The following is a 22,618-nucleotide window of genomic DNA, read 5'->3' as shown; positions in this document are numbered from 1 at the left end:
CATGTGAATATGGAATAAAATCTCAGAGAAATGTTTCCAGCACCTTTTTGACTCTATCACATGAAGAATTAACCCTTTAAAGCCGGTCGGAGCGGGCACGCTCTGTTTTGCGTAACTATTTTTAAATCCCGGTAGCTTTGCAACCACGTAAGCTAGCGCAATAATTTTTTTTGCATATGAAACTGGAGGAGTTGTACTTACATCTTATGCCATCAGCTTGTCCTCGGTCACAGTTTCCTTCCACATATAGCTTTGCAAAAACTGCATAAAAAGCGCTTGCAGCAACAAAAACATAATATTCCAGAAACAGGCTTTGCCAATCCGATCAGCTGTTTGTAACACTTCCTACGTCCGAAACCAGAAGTGACATCATTTTGCGAAAATGTAGGGTTTTTTTACCATCAGGGCCTCAGTGAGCCTATACTGGTGTTTTTAAAATCTTTGACTTTATGACTTTCTGTGTTGTTTCTGGGATGCTTAGGACTCATATTGCACTGCTGGAAATAGTTTATTTTGATGCATATGCTGCTTTTTTGCAAATTTGCATTATAATATTTATTTTCGTTTTTCCTGCAGTATATGAAAATTGGTGTATTTCAAAAATAAAACTATGAAGACACTCAAAATAAATTTCCTGTGGTGGGAAACTATTTTGTGCAACTTTTTTGTATTTACAGTTTTGAGGGATAAGCCTCTTAAATTTCTCTAACTAGAAATATATGTTAAAAAAACAAAAACGATTTTCAATTATTTTGTAGTTTATTGCACTTTTTTGCAATTTATGTAATTACTATGCACTTAATGCATACATATTATTAAAATTTGGGCTATAATGGTTGTATTGATGTATAGCAACTTGAAATGCTCCCAAAATTGGCACTACAGCATGTAAAAATATAATATAAGCTCTGGCGGACTTGGTTCTATGGTAGGTCTTAAAGGGTTAAGGCAGGTCTGAAGGTGAAAGAGGCTCCAAACGCGTACTGGCAAGGTGTACCTAATAAAGTGGGTGTTGAATGCATATCATTAGTCTGATTGTGACAGAAGCCTTGGCAGACAAAGTCGGATGTTTTAGTGACTCTTGAAGTTGTAATAAGATTGCGTGGTGCCCCCCCCCCCCCGCATTTTTGCTTCATGTAGAAATGTGTGGGGTGTGGAAAAAAAATCCCACTGTGGGAGCAGTCAGTGAGCACTGAGCCTGAAAATAAGATTAATGGATAACATGTGGCTGCATGGGTTGGATTTTATTGTAGAGATCAACTGGGTATCTGCATTTTCACTCTGCTATCCGGCATCAGCTGGGCGAAGAGGAGCAGTGGGAACTCCCACAGTGAAATGCCTTTATTGATGCAGATAGATGTAATCAGTAATCAGTAAGTGGCAGTTCACCAAATGTTAGAGTAAGGATGGTTTTTTTTGTGTGGTCACAGATTTACTTATATAAAAATTGCTAAGCCTCATTTTCTTACATTTTCATGAAGCGTTTCTCGCCGGAGAGAAGTCAAATCATTGGTTTGTTGTCTGAGATAATTTGTGTATGAAATGCTGGATGCGTCGAGGAGCCAAAATTCCTTTCCACTAGCAAATGACCCCAGGCCCTTTGCCCAGTTCAGCTGCCAACTCCCTCAGTGCATATTTAATGCAGTGAAAATGTGTCAGTGCGATGTGCAAGCTCATGATGAAACTTGTGCAAAAAAAAAAAAAAAACCCCAACCAAACAAAAAAATCCCCAAACAGCTTACACACTCTGCAATATTTTTATTATAAATAAATATAATTTTATTATAAATAAATTTAGTCATCACTCAGTGATGACTAAATAAGGGTAGGATTTTTTAAATATACAAGCATAACCATTTTTTCCCAGTCAGTGCACTTCTTCTTCTTCTTCTCCTTCTTCTTCTGTTTTTTTTTCTTTTTTTTCTTTTTGGCTGAGGATGTGCAGCGGTCTGAGATAGAGCGTCAAGGCATGACGGATTTTCATGTGACTCGCAACAAAGCTCCCATTGTTCATCCGGCACTGTGAGGGTGAGAGTTTGCGGGTTGGAGACGCACTTTTCCCGATCTTTGCCTGTTCTCGACAGAGATGTTGTCTTCCAGTTGAAGTTCTCAAACAAAAGCTTTCAAACTAAAGTTTCATTTGAGAAGCAGCCACGCTGGTAGGAAATGAGGGTTTTTGTGTATCTTATTACACGGTACAGCCATCTTTTACAAAGAACAACAACCTCCCGTATATTCTCTGAACTCAACAAGTAAGCGCGTACGGAAAGAAACAGAAAAAAAAACCCTTTTGCTGATGTTTAGGTGGATGTTTAGATTATATATATATATATAGTCTAGGTCTCCCATAATGTGTTTCATATTTGCTCTTGACACGTTTTTCTCTTTGCAATTTGTAATTATAAAAATCAAATGCAAAGAAAGTTGACATTAGAGCTGCTTTAAGACGAAACAATTTCTGGGGAGTACCTGTGGGTAAGTACCCACCGGGGATGTCCCTGTGTTCCAAATTCCTTCCGAGCCTTTATTCTGATTGCATTCGCCCCTCAACAAACTCTTGAGGCTGATGTAATGCAGGCCAGTGGTTGGTAGTTCAGCGTCACCTCTTGTTGTGGTCAGCATCTTCATTTTCTCCCCACATTGCTGCATGGGGTGGATGCCCACTAGCAAACCAAAGGGAACTGTGAGTGCAGAGTTTTATATTTAATCAAGATTGCATCTTATTTCCCTTTATTAAAGTCTGGACTCCATCTCATCTTTAAGAGTTGCTCTCTAAATAGCTACATTCAGATTTTTAGCCAATTACAGTATACCTGCATCACTCCAAGTTCCTCTTAACCTGAGGAAGTACCCTGGTAACGCTGGCTAGAAAAAAGACCCTATAAAACAAAGTACTGCAATGGTTCCCAGATGTGAGGTCTCTTTTTCATGTCGTATGAAAATACATGAACACTGACTATGCAAGAAATGAAAAAAATGAAATAAATAAATGTTTTTCTTTCCCATGAGAACTTTGACTTCTTTGACTTTCTTGGAAGGACGCCCACTCACTTGTTGTCAGTTGGCACTTGTGCTTGATGTTAGGTGTTTATCTTAAGATCGCTGGCCTTTTTTGACCTGCGCTACAGTGTTACTACGGTTGCATGATATATTGTGACATCAGGGAACCGTGTAAGTGCTTTTAACTAGCGTAGCGGACAAATGGTGTGCCGGTGATTGATCTGTTTACAAGCTGATGAATCACACCCTTTGCGCCACTGACACAATGATTCAGCTGTCTGCTCTTACCCCACTGCGAATGAATCTGGGCGACTGTCTGCTACGTGTAACGAGCGATTAAACAGATGCACCTTAGACACATAAAGCAAGCTGTAATTTTGTTATGGTGCCTGAAATACTGTACATTCTGCCACAAAACGTCGCCGGCGTGGTCACGGGAGAGACTGTCTTCGTGACGGAGGCGCTGTATGGTTTGCGGTCCTGCCAGAGGTTCTTCTATAGCGTCCATCCCTGATGTAGTTTTGTTTCAGTGGTTGAGCATTGGTACAAGGTCGCCACTTTAGAGGGTAAACTGATCCTGACATTGTTGGTGTAGTTTGTTCTGAGCCTCGCCCTGCCCAGAGCGTCCATTGTGCGTACGCAGAAATGTACAATCACAGTGTGCAGCTGAGGTGTGTCCCCTCCTTGCGTAATGCTGCGTGTCTGGGAGTGTGTTAGGGAGAGATCCTGATGTTTGTAATCAGAGGAGCAGATTAGTACCCTCCAGTGCATGAGCAGCTATAGAGACATGTGATTTTCCCAGCAGGCTCTCATTACAGTATAGCTTCAGTTTAATGGCGCAGCGGCACAATGTGGGGTCAGACTGAGCCCTCTGATTCTGCCCCGCAGCTTTAATGATGCACATAAAAATAACTCCACTCAACTAATTGACTGCGTGACACAACATAACGCCCCGAAGCTCCCCATCCAGTGTACATTGTCTGTGCATGAATGTGTGTGTGTGTGTGTGTGTGTGTACAGGTTAAATCATTAACCTAAAAATAGGTAACTGAACAAAGCTATGGAAGCATTTTTTTAAGTTAGGTGCTTAAAAAACTCTCATTGTTGGAGGGTTCACCGGCTTTTCCTTTAAAACACAGCTACCAGATGCACTTCTGCTGCCAGATAACACTGATTTTCTTTCTTTTAAAAGTTCCCTTCATGCATTTCGACGCCATCTGGCTCTGTTTTTTGTTCTTCACCGTGGTTTCTTCTCTTTCTCACAACCTTTTTCAGACCCTGCCAAAAAGCTATTCTCAGAGCACATGTCTGAATAGACACGGACTGTGGTGTTACACAAGTTCTGTCTTTATTGAAGTTGGTCCCCTGCCAGGTGACATCAGCGAGAGCCATGCTATGCTCTGTAATGTTCATGCTCTTTGCTTTCCTGCCATCATTTAGTGACTGAAGTACAAGTATGGAGTGGTAGCAAAATCTATGCTTATTGCAGGCCTAAAATAATTTGCCAAATGAGACCCGAACTCTTGTTTGTCAGATGCCTTATTAGATTGTCGTATGCAACAAACAAACATAAAATGATATACTTAGTGGATGTATACCTGAAAGAACCAGTGGTTATTGGAAAGGTCTTTGTGGAACTCATGATGTACTCTTCTTTTGCTCTCTCACTACAGTTTGCATATCTGGACAGTGACTCAGTTGGGAATTAACTTGAGTCGGCTGTGAATGTCCTTTGACTTACCTTTCATCACTCATCCCTTTTTGAAATAACCTAGGGAGGCTTTCTTGGACCTCTGACACCTTTAATCGCCTTCTATTTACCCTCTTTGACCCCTCGGCCTCATCTGTCCTCTCTCAGAAACGGCCTGCTTACACAAACTGTTGCCAGCTGTACTTCTATCGTGAACAGTCACTTTATTCCCACAGAGAAGGAGAATCCATATGAGGACGTCGACCTGAAGCGGCGGAGTTTGGGCCGTACGTCTCGTCTGTTGGAGAACAACCGCTCATGGTCCGTCATGGACAGGAAGCTGAACTTTCCGCCTCAGGTAACCCTTTCGGGGTGTCACAGATGAAACCTGGATAACGTCTTTTAAAGAATCTCACACCTCATTTGAGTCACTCCAGGAAACCGCTTGACGTGTTTAGACCTTGCGATGTTTACAGAAAGGGCCATCTGCTGATTTAGTCTGCTCACTTCATTGCCAGGCACATGCCTCACACTATGTAAAGTAGAAGGGACAAAAGGGGTACATGTGGTAACAACAAGCATTGTTTAACACTGCTGTAAACACTGTTTGAACCGCTACTTTTGATAGAGAAGTCCATCAGAGAAGTCAGTCATTTCCAGAGTAGCGCTGAGAAGATGACAAACGTTTCAAGTTATCACATGTACAGGAAAACCCCTGCTTTGAAGATGGACATGCTTTTTTGAGTTGTTCCTTTGAATGCCACTCCCTGTGACTGCTTCACAATAAATCGTATTCTCCTGCTTAAATGCTTTAATGTTTTGTTTGCATTGACACTAACACATTAAAGCATCGTGGCCCACATATGGACCAGTGAAACTGACTTTTCTGTCAGTGCAAAGCTATTAATCTACACATTTAATTCCTGGTATATTTTAATAAAAGAAAAATAAGTGCAATTTAAAAAATAAATGTTATTGTTATCTTATTGTAGGGTCTTCAACTTAAAATATAAAGCGCCTTAAGGGAACTGTTGTTGTGATTTGGTGTTATATAAATAAAACTGAATTGAATTACTTGTCAGTTTTTCTACATAATAAAGAAACGTTGTTATAGTGAATGAAAAAAAAATTAGTCAGCGCCACACTGGGTTCAAATTGTAAGAAAACACTGTTACAATTACCGAAAATGTTCTTGTAGCTCATTGCACAGACTGTCCTGTAATTATTAAACATAAAATAAAAAAAAAATTCTTGTTAATTGACAGAATATGTCCTTTTCCCCCTTTGTACTCTGAAACCACCATTAAAATAACAGATTTCTATGAAAAAATTGAAATTTCTGTCATTGAAGTCCAAAATTCAGGCTCTTTCCAAAGCTGTCGAGCAGGCCATATTAGAGGCCAATTCTGGCCCCCGGGTCTTATGTTGGACATCTCTTTATGACAGGAAATGAAAAACTAGGAAGGCAGATCACTGCGCAATGTAACTGAGATATAAAGATATTGCTTAAAGCTAAGTGTTATTACAAGTGAATGAAAGGTACCAAACCTGCTGCTTTCTTTTCTCTGTAACTAGCTGCCTTCCAAACCCAGCAGTCAGTCCCTTCACTTGCCTGCTCCGAGCGACAGGAAAAGCCATCGGATGTCGCAGCTGACCAAACGCTACAGCCACGACGAAATGCTGCTTCTCCCTCAGATTGGTGTATCACCTTCACCTTGCGGCCTGCTGGATGATAGCCTCTGTAGCACAACCGATACCCTGCCCTCACACAGGCACTGGAGGATCCCCAAGGTACACACTGCGAAATTGTACAAAAACACCTACACTAAGTCCTCGCAGAGCTCCGACCGTGTTCACTCTGTGTTCCCGCTTCACAGGTCATCTCAGGTTTCAGTCAGAGTCAGTGGATCTCTGGATCACTTGTAATTCCACAGTTTGGAATTGATGTTTTTAAGATAGAGCGCCTTGATGCGTGTAATCACTGTTTAAATTTGCCTTTTTCTCAAGAACCCCCCTTAATGCCTTTCTGTTGTATTTGTCTGCACCCTTTAACACACATGTACTGTATTTCACACTGTTAGCTTTGGCCGTGCACATCTCTGCTTCCTATACTTAGGCTCAAGAGAAACAAAACCTTAAGTTCCTGATAGAATTTCCTCCTTCCTCCGTCTACAGCTGGTCCAGAGGATCAACTCCATTTACTGCACTAAACGTGGGAAGAAGAGGTTGAAGAAGCTTTCCATGTCTAATGTTGAGACTACATCTCTGAGAGGTATTGCTTCTCTATATTCCCCTTCATCTTCTGGCCAGATAAGCGAGTAAATATTTGTATCTCAGCCACCCACGCAGCGTTCCCTCTGTGTCCCTTTTGCGACATAAACACACGTTTGTGAAGAAGCACCCTAACCCATAAAAACCCCTTTTCTCTGTGTGTCTCCAGATGACAACAGCGAGAGCGAGAGCGACTCGGACGACAGGTTCAAAGGTTAGCGAGCGCACATTTTTCAGATACCTTCTGTTTAATTGACTGACCTGCTGGAGCCTCAGATTTCATTCTCTACAAAAAACTGACAATTTTGCGTGTATTATGTTTGCTCCGTTTCTCAGCTCACACCCAGAGGTTATTAAAGTTACAGTCCATCCTGCGACGAGCCCCGAGCTATCGAACGCTGGAGCTGCAGCTCATCGAGTGGCAGGAGAGAGAACTCTTTGAGTACTTTGTGGTTGTTTCTCTGAAAAAGAAACCCACCAAGAACTCCTACTCCCCAGAGGTCACCTACCAATTCCCCAAGGTAAAAGCCGCAACTGGGTCCTGCTGCTGGTCGCCTCTGACAACTTTTACTTGGGGCGTAGCAAGAATGCAGAGAGCGCAAATTGCTTTGAAACAAAGCAAACAAGCAAAAAAATGTAAAAGAAAATCAAGTCTAATGTGTCAGTGACCATAAAATTCCTTAACCGACGTCACTAGGTTTTTTAGAAACCACAAACTGTGCACAGATATGTCACCACTGAATGGTTTCCAAAGCATAAATAGTTCAGAACCTCCTGAGTGTTATTATTAGGTGACTTATAAAAGCAGTTACTGCAATGATATTATTCTTACTATTAAAAGATCGTGTAGAGGGTTTCTAAAATTTCCCCCCATTTTGAGCCTTGAAACACTTTTTTCACATTTGACCCTGCAGGCTCTTTGAAGTTGTGTGGGTTATTACAGCTTATAAATTAAAGCCCTGTAGGTCTGTTTATAATTAAAAATAACCAGGATCCATTCACGCCACAGGAAAAACCCTGAAAGAATATTTTTCTAATTACTTCTCAGCTGACGTGTACACTGGGAGAAGTTAATCTCACATGGCCAGAGAGCACTCTCTGTGTAGTTGAATTAGAGAGGACATGAGGGAGTTTAACCTTGAACAGGAGAAAAGTTAGTCTGGTCATTTGTAGGTCATCCATGGGGGATTTTAATAAAGGATGACAGAGTTATGTGAAGGAGGATGAGCTGACTGGAATACTCTCCTCACCTCACAGCTGGATAGGCCCACCAAGCAGATGAGGGAGGCAGAACAGAGGCTCAAAGCCATTCCCCAGTTCTGTTTCCCAGATGCCAAAGACTGGAGTCCGGTCTCAGAGTACAGCAGGTACGTCCAGCAGTCTTCCACACAGTGTCAAATTCCTTTCCTTTCCTGTCTGTTGGGCAACAGAAAAAACAGAAACTATAGAAATTTCACATCCACCTCGCCCTCTAAGGGCGACCCTCAGAGGGCGAGGTTTAGCTTTTCCTCTGCTGAATAGCTCAGCTTCTGAAATGACGTCTCATGCATGTTAAAAGTTTTTCCATTTGGCTCCGTTCTGTAAAAGGTGGATTTTTACTAAACCCAAAGCCACAGTGGACATTATAACTGACAATAAATGATCCTGTACTTTATTTAATCAATAACAATATAATAATGATGAAAATCTCTCACACACCTCCACCCTTTTATCTGTGCACTCCACCTGCTGCACCGTTTGAATGTATAACCATGCCAGGCTCAATACAATCATGCTCTGTTTTATCACAAGTATCTGCCATTGTGTTCACGACTCTGTGTCTTTGCGTTGCTCCTCATGTGCATATATTTGTTTTTGGCCTCAGCGAGACCTTCTCCTTCATGCTGACTGGGGAGGACGGCAGCAGGAGGTTTGGGTACTGCAGGCGCCTGCTGGTAAGCCGCTGTTCATCTCCCTGTTCGCACCCCGCTGAGCCCCTGTTTGTTGTGACAGACGCTTTTATTTGAACACTCGGTGTAGTTTTCCTGTGGCGCTGCTGATGTGACCGTGTGCTTTGTCCAAAAAGGAAAGAAATGGCTAAGAATAATAATGTCAAAAATAAAACATGAAAAACTAAACTGGGTGTGAAACGCTTGAAAAAATAGATGCGGACAAAGATTATCGCACTTACTGTTACAGCAGCTGAGCAGCGTGCGTGTGTGTGCCCAGTAAATACTTTAAATAGTGTTAGCAGAGCAACAAACACCCAAACTACACAGGTGAGATTTCAGTGGCTACAAAATGCAGTAATTGAATAAGTATATGTTTAATGAAATGTGTAGCTCTGTTGCATTTTAAATTGAATACACTTGGGAAGAAATATTGCCTTAAAAGATAGAACGCAGTCATAAAAAGCCCATGAAAATGTTGTAAAATATAATAATTGAAGATAAAAACCCAGTTAGGACTGACTCATTGAATTTAACAACGGTTTCTCGGGCGAGGCAAGACAAAAAGAAACCATGAAAAATCCAAACATTGTCATTCTGGAGCACTTCCTCTCCGTAATTAGGCTGGCGAATGCTTTGAAGTGTTTCGTTGAGCCTCCCATTTAGCTTGCGGGTGGAGAGCATGACTGTGTGGGATTCTGCTAATGTGCTGGCGATTTTTGTTTGCCGTTTGCCTTTAAAAACAAAAGAAAAAAAAAAGCGTGCACGCAGCATGCGCGGTCTCACTTACCAGGAGCGTGTGTGCTGTTTAACAGATTTCTTGGTAAATTTTAGATCAGCAAAGTGTTTTCTTATGCATGATCCGCTTTGTTGATCTGAGATTCTTTTTGATGGAAGCAGATTTTAATGACGATTGACAGAGACAGATAGGGAGATGGGGAAGAGAGGTGAGCTGCTCTCCTCCAGTAACTTTGTTTCCTCCCCGCTGTCTGTCCAGCAGTTGGCAGCAGCCGAGCATTCCTGAGGACTTGAATCAAGCTCCACATAGTTGATTTAATCATCCATTTGGAAAGGCAGAGGAGAAACTAGAGGAGAAAATTGTATTCCTAATATGGACAAGTGGATTTGTCTGTGTGGCCTGTGTTCATTTGTGTCCGTGTTTTTAAGTGTCTGTGCCCCCGGTGTTTCTATTTGAGCGCACAGAGGACAGCAGATAGGATCAGACAGAGCAGATAAACCACCTATGTTTATCCGCATGAAAGACTTTCACCTCAGATGACAGATTGAGTCAAAGACTTCACATACAACATTTAAGCAACTTATCTTCACGTTATCATCCGTGTAGTTTTATGGTCCCTTTATGTATTTGTAATTATATACAGTAGTGTTTGGAAGTCTTGAATCGCCCCTTGTTGGATTACTCTTCAATAACGTAGAGGTTCTTACTCAGGGGAGGCCAATCGTGACTGATTATGTTCAGTCGTGTGTTTTTCTATCCAGGTATGCAGCGTGTTTAGGATCATTGCTTGACAGATTAAAATCTGATGGTACTTTTCTGTACTTTTGTAATTAATTCCAGCAACACCGCTGGCTGAAGTGCAGCCCAAAACCATGACAGAGCCACGGCTGCTTTTTAAATTTAGTTATTTTTGGCGTTTTCTTTAATAGAATGAACTAAAGAAATGTGAACAAATGATGTGTTTTTGTGTTTTTGTGACAGGCTGCAAGTAACAAAATGTCTAAAGTTGATTCTTTGTTTTCTATGATGTGAGGACACAACACTGGTGCATCCCTTGAGTTTAGGTTCCTTGTTTATGCGTGAATGATTCATAGGTCAGTGTTAAGTGTCTTAACAAGCAAAAACAAATATTCCTGTGAAGATCATCAGGTACAAGGACTGGGCTCAAAACAGCCAAGAAACCCTCGAGAACTATGTGTGAATGTGTGTGTGAATGGGTGAATGACTGAATGTAGTGTAAAGCGCTCTGGGGTCCTTAAGGACTAGAAAAGCGCTATACAAATGCAGGCCATTTACCATATTGCTCAAGACCACTTTAAAAAATTCCAAGAAAATGTGTTTCCTTGGAAGTAAAATATAAAGAAAAAAGGTGTCACTCCAGACTTTTGGACAGCACTGGGTGTAGGGCTACCTTGCTAAGCCCTTCCTTCAAGTGCATTTATAGTTATTATTTTTTAAGGATATCTCTGAATGGGTCTCTTCTGGTAAAGAGTTTATTCTTTTTCTCTTACAGCCAACTGGGAAAGGACCTCGACTTCCTGAGGTGTACTGTGTCATCAGCAGGCTGGGCTGTTTTGACTTGTTCTCTACAGTGAGTTCAGTCTTGTCCTCTAGCCACACATACAGTAAATGCACACACAACACACACAACACACACAACACACACACACAAAAAGCCAAATTTCTGCATGCGGTGCTGTGGCTGTGGTTAACCTGTCTCACAGCTGAAGGAAATGACTTTCAGCAGACCTTGTGCCGAATGCCTGTTTGTCAGTAAGGCTTGTTTCAGCTTCTTTTCCTTTTTTTTTTTTGTAACCCTCTGATTTCCCAGAGTAATTGTTTCTCTTGCTTTTTTCTCACTGGTGCTAACGCAGAACAGAGCAGTCACTCTGTGTGACTCTTTCAGCCTTATCTGATTCCTTTATTATTTCAACCCAGACTGTTGAATGTTTTAAGGATATGGTGCATGTAGATATAGTTGCAGTAACTGAGTAAAAGTAGAATAACTTCCCCATATTGATGAAGTATTCACACACTATCAGTATGGGTGTGTGCCTTTAATTTGTACTGGTGTTTACTTACTAGAGCCAAACTTTAACTAGTTTTGGATCCTGTGATATTTAAGCACCCTTAGCAGATGCCCAAAGGGAGCAAGAGAATGCCTGCGATGTTTCAAATGTAAATTAGATTTATTAAAAAAAAAAAGTTATCATGATAAAGAAGGAGGTCAGTGTTTGATTTCAGAGGAAGCTGTATGTGTGTGAAGAGAGAGCAACAGGGTTGATATCATATGACCTCCAAAATGAGCGATTCCCCAATCAACTTTCCAGACAGGAGGCAGCTCGGACCAAAACAGGCAGACAGGCACACTGGGTGGAATTTTCCTCACACAAAGGCATGGAAATAGATGCCTTTGCTATTTTTCAAAACAGAAAATGAGAGCTAGACAACCATGAGCGCTTGAAGCCACAACAGTATGTTTCCATTAATTGTCAACACCCTCTTTTCAGATCCTGGATGAGGTAGAGAGACGGAGAGGCATCTCAGCAGCTCTGGTCTATCCCTTCATGAGGAGTCTGATGGAGTCCCCCTTTCCTGCTCCAGGGAAGATCATCAAAGTAAAAACCTTCCTTCCCGGTGCAGGAAATGAGGTCAGAGCTACAGGCACAGGCACAACAAAACACAACTGCTTTTTGTTTATGACCGTTAGCTCAGTACACTTTGGCAAAGTGCACTCAGTAAATCAGACTCACGCTTTCTGTGATCACTCAGGTCATTGAGTTGAGGCGGCCCACCGATTCCCGACTGGAGCACGTGGACTTTGAAAGTCTGTTCAAGTGTCTCAGCGTGCGGCAGGTGATTCGCGTCTTTGCCTCGCTGCTGCTGGAGCGGAGAGTCATCTTTGTGGCTGATAAACTCAGGTAAGTGTTAGAGTTAAAGAATTGGTCTGCAAAGTTGACCTGTGCAACCATTTGTGCATACTTTATATTTGTATATAAAAAATATCTCATTGGATAGGTAATTTTAGACATTTTGTTTCTTTCCCAGTAGAATTTGTTTCAAATTCTCCTGGAAATGTTTTAAAAACAACACCAACATTTCAGACTTCAGCCTCAAGACTCAGACTTCATCCTTCATTTTCTATATAGATGCATCTCTCTAGGGTAGCGGTTAACACGTTTGCCTCACGCACACAAACATGATCCCTGGTTTGAGACCAGACACAAAGTTCTGATGAAAAATAAGGGAGCTGCTGAAAGACATTTTACTTATACTGTGATTATATTGGCAACTGAAATGGGAACACACTTGTGTTCTTTCAGTGTGGGCTATAACAGGCATTTTCCCTCTGTGCCTTTACAAAAGGCTGCATATAAAAGAAAGAGTGCCTTAAACAAACAGCCGTCTGGGTACATTGAAATCTGTGGGAAAAGACAAGTCAGCTCCTGTGCTTCGTGACCTCAGCAAAAAGTGTTCCTGAGTTTATGGTCTAGTTTCAAATCTTTTTTTTATACTTATTTTCCCAGTTGTGTTAGATTTATTAATGTGGCTCAAGATGGACATGTGCATGGAGGGATAGTGGATATATTGGAAAAAGGATGGAGCTGCCAGGCAGAAGGGTAAGAGGGACAATACAGAGGAGGTTCATGGATGTAATGAAGGAGGACATGCAGATGGTTGGTGTGACAGAGAGGGATGCTAGGGACAAATCATCCACTGTGGCGACCCCTAAAGGGGAGTAGCTGAAAGGAAAAAAGTTTGGCTTAAGAGGCCCTGACAGACTGGCTTGATTTTCCTTGCCTCCTTGCCATCTCAAATCAAAAAGTAGTTTAAGGATAATTGGAAAGAAGCTTGCGTTCCTGAGTGCAGCGCACAACAAGAGATCACTTACATCAGCCGCGTGACCACTCAGTAAGCTGTGAATCTATATTAAATTAAATTCTCAATTTGTTCCAATCTGTGCGATGACACATCACACTCACTCTGAAGAGGAACTTGCAGGATAAGTGCTGTTTAGTGTCCAATCTGTTGTATCTAGAAAATTTCAGGGCTGCCTTAGTCTCATGCGGCCTATTGGAATCCCTCTTCTAAACACAGAGACGCGTAATAGCAGGGTTATGCTGTGGATTTGCCAACTGAAGCCTGACAGATGCATGTGTAACAGTTTCACTCTGATGTCTGATGTTTGGTAAGTATAAGAAAAAGTCAAGCAGCAGTGGAGTTTTGATATCAGAGATGTAACGGGTCGGACTCAGTGTCCTCTTCTTACACAAAAGAGAGGGGTACTTTAAGAGCATTGGAGTCAAGGGTGGAGTGGGAGGAGATTTGAGTGGAGAAGTAATCTCTTCATGTATCAGAGCCCAGTTTAAACAAACATCAGTGGGGGCAGTGACTGCGAGGGGAAGGAATGCACTTCCTGTGTGTGCAACTCTGCCCTCTGTGATCTGTGGCTCAACTGTCACCATTTGACTTACGATGTCACGTTCACTCCCTACGTACAAGTGACCTCGCGCTCTGCGTCCCCGGAGAAAATTTGTCTGAGCTGCTCATTAGCGGAGCTGATAGCATCGAGGAGTCATAGGGTGGGAATCACAAAGTGACTCGAGATGGAGTATTATTATATGTTAGCAAATAGCAGTCAATGTTGATAGATCTTTGTAATATCTAGCTCAAGTGATAAACAAAGCATACTGATGGTTTCCAGAGAATAGAGTCTTATACCTTCTGGTGATCCTCAGACATTTCCAAACATCAAGTTTACATTTATAATTTTTGACAACTCTTAGGTGGATTGTCATGAAATTTTGTGAAGCTGCTCTTGTCCCCTCAGGGTTATTTGAACTTTGGTGACCAGGTGTATTTTTATTTACCACCATCTAAAGTTTAAATTTCCAGATTTCTTCTTGTTTTTCTTTTTGCACGTTTCTCACACTTACATGTTTCAGTTCATTAGACAAAGTTTAATATTAGTCAGCAATAACCAGATAAATACAAAATGCAGTTTTTAAATGATGATTGAATTTATTAATGGAAAAAAGCTATCCAAAACTACCTGGCCCTATATGTAAAAGTAATTACCCTACTAACTGGTTGCGCCACCTTTGGCAGCAAGAACTGCAGTCAAGCAATTGCAATAACTGGCAATGAGTTTTACACACTGCTGTGGAGAAATTTTGGCCCACTCGTTTTTTTTGCACAATTGTTGTAATTCAGCCACATTGGAGGGATTTTGAGCATGAACGGCTTGTTTAAGGTCATACCAAAGCATATAAATCCCAATAAAGTCCAGGTTTTGGAGTGACCACTCCAAAACCTTCGTTGGTTTTGTTTTGAGTTTTTTTGGACCCTTTCAGAGGTAAACTTGCTGGTGTGTTTTAGATTATTGTTCTGTATAAACTAAGTGTGCTTGAGCTTCAAGACACAAACTGATGGCCGGACATTCTGCTTCAGGATTTTCTGGTAGAGCGCAGAATTCATGGTTTCATTAATAATGGAAAGTCGTCCAGGTCCTGAAGCAGCAAAGTGGCCCCATCAAACTACCACCACCATGTTTGACTGTTGGTATGATAATCTTTTTATGAAGTGCTGTTGGTTTTACAGCAGATGTAATGCAACTCAAGATCATCGAGGATGATCCAGAGGATTTTTTTTTGAGACAAGTCTTTGTGTTCTTTTCGGTCAGCAGTGGTTTTCACCTGGGAACTCTCTCATAGATGCCATTTTTGTCCAGTCTCTTTCTTATTGTTGAATCATGAACTCTGACCTTAACTGAAGCAAGTGAGGCCTGCAGTTCTTTAGATGTTCCTCTGGTTCTTTTGTGACCTCCTGGATGACTCGTCAATGCGTTCTTGGACTAACTTCAGTAGGACAGCCACTCCTGGGAAGGTTCATCTCTGTTCCAAGTTTTCTCCATTTGTGGATAATGGCTCTCACTGTGATTCGTTGGAAATCCCTTTTGTCTGATTTATTGCTTTTTGAGATCTTTTAGCTGCCTAAAGGATCTCTCAGTTATCAAGCCTGGATAAGGCAAGTGAAATTTAACTCAAACAAGAATGCAAAAAACTAAGAAATGACACTGTACCTAATTATTAAAAACTCCGAAATATAAACTGAAGTATAATACCCACTTCAGATTTATTCCCAAATTTAAATAACTGAGAAGCAGAAGGTCAGTTAAAATGTAAAGAAAGGAGACATAAAACGTACACAAAACAAAAATAACATACACAACGTTTAATAAGGCAGCGTTCTTGACAGATACCTCTTAATGTTCGATCTGCTCAAACCAGTCCATGTTTAATGTCTATGGTTCTATGCATGTGTATATGCAGTGCTCCTGTCTTTTGATTTCATTTTAAAACATGATCTCTGTGCAGCTTTAATGACTCATGTGATAAAAGAGCTACTCCCTCTCCGTCTCTGGCACATAATCCATAGCAGACCGTGATATATGTTTCTTTCCCCTCAAATGTATACCCAACACACGAAGGAACCGAGAGCAAAAGCTATTTTAGGCAATAGCTGCGTTCAATCAAGTCTAGTAAAAATGAACCGAGAGCTTTGCTGCTATTTCCAGAAAAGTCTGAAACACAAAAGTCTGAAAAGACAAAGTCATTCACCCTCTGATGCCTGTAAAAACTAGTTGGATGTCTAATCACAGACACTCGGCATTAGCTGTGCTGCTCTGTAATTGCTTTACTCAAGTGACCTGCAGATGTTGAATGAATTTTGTCAGTCCTGCAGGCTTATGTAAACAGTCACTGTCAGCCCTCAGGGTAGAGCTGAGAATGGTTACCAAATTAAATGTCTGGATTTATTGCTAAACATAAGCAGAGAAATACTCCTGCTGTATATTAGATTACAGATATTAGTAATATGGTGATATGATTCTGTGCAGCTGCGCATAAATATATTTAATTAAAATAACTAACAATGCATTTTTGTGCAAATGAAAAAATGACATTAAACCTGCAAGCTTTAATGGCCAGTTTTTAGATACACCAGGCACAAATTTCTCTCCATGCACTGATAATAAACATGAGGGCAAATTCCAAATCGTACTTGTATCATTTTAATTTGATTTATCACTTTATACACTTATCAGTGTATGTCTGAAAGAGCTGCGTAAGAGCAATTGAGTGGGGAGCGAAGAAGAGAAAAGAATTTAATGAAATGTGAGAAGTCTGGCTTTTAGAGGAAAAAGTGAAAAGAGGAGGGAACTGTGAAGGGAAACAAAACAATAGCTGAAAGCCTTTCTCACAGCCACGGTGAATTAATCAAGCTCACTTTTCTGTGGTGCAGCAGGCTGTTTGCGTTTCTGCATAGAGCCGTTCCTGTGTCCTCTTATAGTAAAACTACAAGATTGAAAAAAACATTAAAAAAGCATGTATGAGGCGTCGTGTTTTGGGTTTTGCACTAAATTGCCTGAAAGTGAACTGCAGCTGTGGAGCTCGCCAACATGTTTTGCAGCTGCAGATCTGCAATATTATGATCAATGTGGTGACTGTAGCGCTTGGACAGGTAGAATTATTGCTGTTGCTGTAGGCATTTTCAAATCAGCAGGTACTGCAGCGTTCTTGTTTCATTTAGTCCACGGTTGCTCTCAGACGCTTTCTCTGGCATGTTCTGCAGAGCTGGTACAAAGCCAAAACCACTCTTAGCAACTCATACACTTTCCCATGTGGTATTCAACTCATCGACGCACTGTAAATATGTGAAATGTTTCAGTGGAGAAAGATGTGGCTATTACATGAGTCTGACCATGATTTTTACATCAGTGAGCATATGTAACGGTAGACACCTGCACACTTCCATTTGCTCTCCAGACAGCCTTGATTAAACTCGGATGTTTTTGTGGTTTTAATAAGAACATGTATGGAGTTTTCCATCAGGGGGCCATTTCTCAGTGTAAAATAGTTTGTGCTGTTTGACTGAGACCCAGTGGCTGGAGACCCTTGTGCACAGGAAGTGAGGGAAAACCATTTGTGGGGCTAAAGGAGTAAGCAGAGAACATTCTGCTAAAAGGATAAAAATACACCACTGGGAGCTTTCCCTAGCTATACAGTTCTGCATGTACTCTGTTGCGACTTCATGTGACTTCTAGGTGTTATTAGGGGCTTTGAAGGAGGCCTAACACTGAGGAGTGGTTTTGTGGATCAGCTGGCATGTGACAGCTGTGGTTTTGTCTTCTCTAGACCTGTCTGTGGAATTCGTCTTGCCAAACCGTCCTAAGACTGGTTGATACAACACAGAGCTGCAAAGCATGTGATGATACAGCCTTGACTCTCTTTTTCTCGAATACTGAAATTTATCCTACTCTTCTTCTGGGCTTCACATACTAAGCCTCCCGATCCCACGTTTCCTGGAGTATCTGCCAATTCATCGTCACACACATTAAACCAGGCCCAGCAGACCCATGAGAGCTAATATGTGAGGATTAGCTCCCAAACCTCAACACACAACAGCTCCGAACAGACGTCATCTCTGTTGAACTCTCAGGATCTTTTTTTTCTCTTCTTTTCTTGAGAGTGGCATCATAAATTGAAACATAGATGTATTCCATCAAATTAAATGAGTCAAATTAATTTCTGTGGTGTAGTTTGTATTAGTAAAAAGGTATTAAACTATGGAAATTCTTGTATATTTACATATGTTTATGTCAGCAAGTTTATTGACACACACTTTGTTGCTTTGGGTGTCACTGAAAGGGAAAAACTGATTTTTTGTGCTGTTGTATCTACGTTAGGGTAACTCATTTAATTTCTAACATGTTCTCAATAATGCTAAATGCTAATGTAAGCTGGACGTGGCTACTGTGATGTCACCCATGCGTTTCTGGACTTTAATCAAGGGTGGAAGTTATCAGCAAAGCAAGCTAGCAAGCATGGTTAGGCCCCAGTCACACAGGACTAGAGACCGGTTAACCACCATATGGTAATGATCAGTCACGACAAAAAAAACCAAGTCTGTCATGGTAAAATAGACCCCCTTTTACACAGGCACAGAGTGGTCGGTTTGCCTAGCAACCAGTGAAGTGTGTATTCTGTCACTGGTTGGTGAATGGTTTCTGAAGGTCGCTGGGACTCGCAGAGAGGGCTATGGTACTTCAGTGAAAAACCTCCTTGCACTTCTACCTACTCCTTTTCAAACAAACAATGGAATAATATTTTGTAATGATTGTGAAGGCTCATGTTTGAAAGGTTTGAAATAAAAATGAACTGAACTGAACTGAACTTACCTCGGTCACTAGCAGACTGCCCTTATTGCAGTTTGCATGGTAGATGCCAAATTGTCCGCAAACACTAGGAAACTATTTTCAAGCAAGAGTTAAACTGAATAGTGTTACGCAAACCAGAAACGGTTAGTGTCCTGAGGGTGGCCAAGGCAAACTGTTTGCAACCAAATCTACCACAAGGAGGTTTTTGGCACATCATGCTCTTTGTAACCAGTTTCACCTAGACTCAGCCAGCAGCCTGTAGCAGTCACTCACTGTCCGAGGCCTTAGAAAGCTGCATCTATAAACTTTAGAGATGCAATGCTAAGACACGGGTACTTGCTAGTTAGCGTTAACAGATAAATAAAATACTACAGTTGTACTCCTCAAAACTGAAGCACTAAACTTCTTGAATGATCTGGAATGAACACATAGTAGTATTAGTCATGATATGTAATTCAAAATGGTCCAAAAGGCACCTGCAACACAAACACGGGCAAGAAGTCCAGTTCAGTGACTCAAATTTGTGAGCGAAGCCTAGCAGGAGTGCTAGAGCTATATCGCCAGAGTATGATTCAAATAGGCTGGACTGTTAACTTTAACAAAGTCCAAATGCAGTACAGTTGCTATGAAGGGGGAAACTATCCACAGAGACCAAAAATATTTTTGTACAAAGCTGTAAAATTGCTTAAGAATGCAGTTTAGTTGGGAATTTTACCACAAGCGTCTGTGACAACTTGTCTCAAGTGGACACTCTAAGAACTGCAGTTTTTTCCACCTCCGACTTGGATTATTTGTCAGTTGCTTCATTTTGATTTGTAGGGTGAAATTTCCTAATTAGCACTAGAAAGTACAGAAAGTACATCTGAGACAAAAGTACTGCTAGTTTTATACTTCTGATGGTCACAAACCAAAGAATTTTAATTCATTCAGTGGTTTTGAAAAGATTTCCTCCTCTTCCTGATCTTCCTCCCCTCAACCCCAACCGGTCACAGCAGATGACTGAGGTTTTTTCCTGTTATAAGGGAGTTTTTCCTTCCCACTATTAACAAGTGGTTGCTCAAAGAGGGTTGTTTGTTTTCTCTCTATTACTGAAAGGTGTTACCTTGACATGACTTTCTGTGATTTGGTGCTACATAAATGAAATTGAGTTCAGTGGAATTTCACATTTAGAATAAAGTGGCACTGACTGACTTTGTAGCAATGTTGATGTCATGGCTAAAAAAAGCCATATAATGGCCTATAATCCTATCTGGTACCACCAATTTTGAGTGGCTAAAATCCAGCTTCTGTACTTATCTACACTGTACCAAGGAAAAAATATGGCTTTACTGTTTAAGTCAAACTGTTTTATTTTTTCCATTTTACTATTCTTTACCAATCAATGTATATGGAGGCCAAAAAGCATTTTTTCTTCTTATTTTATGACCTGCGTATGCCTGAAGCTTTGGTCTAGATCAAACGGGAATGTCCCACTCGTTCTCCAGACTTGAGTGGCAACCTCTGGTAGTGCAGAGTGTTTTCGTTGCAAGTTCATTTTCTCCCAGGAGTATGCGGTCAGGGAATGAGTGTAATTGATCCTTTTTGGTATCAGTGGTGTGCAGGGCTGTGTGTAGCCTGTGGCGAAGGTTTTCGGAGATCTGTGCCCCATCACTCCCTGTTGGAACTCGTCAAACCCAGGAGACGGGATCTGTTAGGAATTATCAAGCCCTCCTCAGGCAAATGAAAATCAGACTGGCCAAAGCAAAGCTGCAAGTGCTTCATGTTGTGAGTGAAATGTAAAAAAAAAGAAAGGTTGAATGCTGTGGTTATTGTAGCCTTTGGGTTTCTCTGATGTAATTTTATTTTACCCTGTCTAGAAAACATTTTAATCTTGTCAATTTGACTCATGGGAAGTTCAGAAAAAAATCTCTGGCAGACATGTAGCTGGAATGGATATTGTGGAAAAAAAAGCTGTGGGAGTTTGTCAGTTTTCTCTGTATATTGCTCAGTAAAGTTTCTCTGCGCTGAAACAGAAATAGGTCACATAAAAGGGAGGAATTTTTGTTTGCTGCACTGCTGTTGATGAAATGTATATATCTCAGATAACGTGCGTCATATACCATGTTTGATCCCTGGTCTCGGTCTTGAGCTATACTGATTTAGTGGTTTGCGTGTGTGTGTGTGTGTGTGTGTGTGTGTGTGTGTGTGTGTGTGTGTGTGTGTGTGTGTGAGAGAGACAGAGAGAGAGAGAGAGAGAGAGAGAGATTGGACTCACAGTTTATTTTCACTCTCTTTGTGTACATAGACTGGACAGTATGTAGAAGACTGAGGGGAGTCTGGAGGGGGGGCGGGGTCAGCCACTGTCAACAAGCGACGGATCGTGAGAAAGACGTGCTGCTATTTGTGAGCTTCATGTTATACCACAGCTGTCGAAGTTAAACCGAGTTGCTGCGTTTTGTTATTGCGTCAACAAGACTCCAGCTTAACCATAGCAACATGTCAGAGTCACGCCACCCCTGCAGACAGAGTGGGGCAATCTCAAAATAATGCAGTTCGTGGGGTTACGGTTCCTCGTTGTGGTCTATAGTAAATGGTGTTAACTGTTGGCGCGAGAAGTGGAAGTGCAATAAATTAAGGCATTAATTTTTCCAGAAGCTGTGATAATAATCTGTGATAACGTAAAAACTTTTGGGGGAAAGAAAAGAAAAACAAGTGTATTTGTGGAAGCTCAAGAACAGTCTGTTGGATCTGGCTGCACCTCAGAAGAGCTGCAGGAAGAACAAAGAGTCCGAATACTTAGCTGTACTGTTATGTACAGTGTAGTGATGGAAATACATCGGCTGTGCTCCAATAGTTTGGAATGTGGCCCCAGTTAGTGATTTAATAGTAATGATTTTCCAAACATTTAAAGAAGAATATAACGTTCAACTTAGCATGACCACAGCAGGTGGTGCTTTTTGAGTAAATGCTTGACTGCATAACCCTTTCAGCGTTTTTTTTTTCTCCCTGTTTCAAGCTTGTCTGAATTAATCTGGTTAAACATGATTGATGTGTTTGCCTTCCTCTTTGTCTCCCATCATCAGCACCCTGTCCAGCTGCATGCATGCTGTGGTGGCGCTCCTCTACCCCTTCTCCTGGCAACACACCTTCATCCCGGTGCTGCCAGGGTCCATGCTGGATATTGTCTGCTGTCCCACTCCGTTCCTGGTGGGGCTGCTCTCCAGTTCGATGCCTAAACTCAAAGAGCTGCCTGTAGAAGAGGTGAGTACATTATATTTACACCATGAATTTTTCAATTTTCATGTTGATGTCAGCAATGTGTAAATGTAGCTGCGTAGAGTCCTGAATGTAAGGGATTTGGATGACAAGCTAAAACAGTACAGATTCACAGTAATTTCATTATGACCTGGCAACTGTGGCTGTTTCTCTTTCTGCCTCCGTTTTTATTATACTAGGGAACTAGCCAGGTGACGTCCAAATGATTAAAAAAAAGGAAAAAGGAGGTCTAATTTTTAGATTGCAACTTTCAGACCTTATTAAACAACTTTGTGTACCTGCTTCTCAAGTATGAATACTTTTTTTGACTTAAAATTAGTATTTTGGGGTTTTTGGGCATCTACCAGCTGAGCGAGATGTGCACTCCAGCCGGGGTAAATTAGTTGATCAGTAAAAATAATGGTTACAGTTTTTAGACCAAGTCTTTCTACAAAACAGAATCTTGGTGAAGTGAAGTGTGGCAAGACTTTACTACACTGGTCTGTATCACACATGGCTCAATGTGGATGGACGGATGG

General features: G+C 41.3%; 1 protein-coding gene across 3 annotated transcripts in view; it reads left to right on the top strand.

Moving 5' to 3' along the window:
- dennd2b (DENN domain containing 2B) overlaps window positions 1-22,618 on the top strand; it is a 54,589-nt gene that overhangs the window by 28,195 nt on the left and 3,776 nt on the right. For all 3 annotated transcript variants that reach the window (XM_085157768.1, XM_085157778.1, XM_085157760.1), the window contains exons 5-15: window positions 4,927-5,048; window positions 6,266-6,481; window positions 6,866-6,962; window positions 7,131-7,175; window positions 7,298-7,482; window positions 8,219-8,328; window positions 8,826-8,895; window positions 11,142-11,219; window positions 12,139-12,279; window positions 12,401-12,549; window positions 21,908-22,085. In XM_085157768.1, the coding sequence (XP_085013894.1) occupies window positions 4,927-5,048; window positions 6,266-6,481; window positions 6,866-6,962; window positions 7,131-7,175; window positions 7,298-7,482; window positions 8,219-8,328; window positions 8,826-8,895; window positions 11,142-11,219; window positions 12,139-12,279; window positions 12,401-12,549; window positions 21,908-22,085 (1,391 nt within the window). The remainder of the gene's footprint in view (window positions 1-4,926; window positions 5,049-6,265; window positions 6,482-6,865; window positions 6,963-7,130; window positions 7,176-7,297; window positions 7,483-8,218; window positions 8,329-8,825; window positions 8,896-11,141; window positions 11,220-12,138; window positions 12,280-12,400; window positions 12,550-21,907; window positions 22,086-22,618) is intronic.

This window comes from Neolamprologus multifasciatus, chromosome 1 (genome assembly GCF_963576455.1).
Source record: "Neolamprologus multifasciatus chromosome 1, fNeoMul1.2, whole genome shotgun sequence".
NCBI lineage: Eukaryota > Metazoa > Chordata > Actinopteri > Cichliformes > Cichlidae > Neolamprologus > Neolamprologus multifasciatus.
The sequence above is the reverse complement of the archived record's forward strand: the minus strand, read 5'-3'. Positions and strand labels throughout refer to the sequence as shown.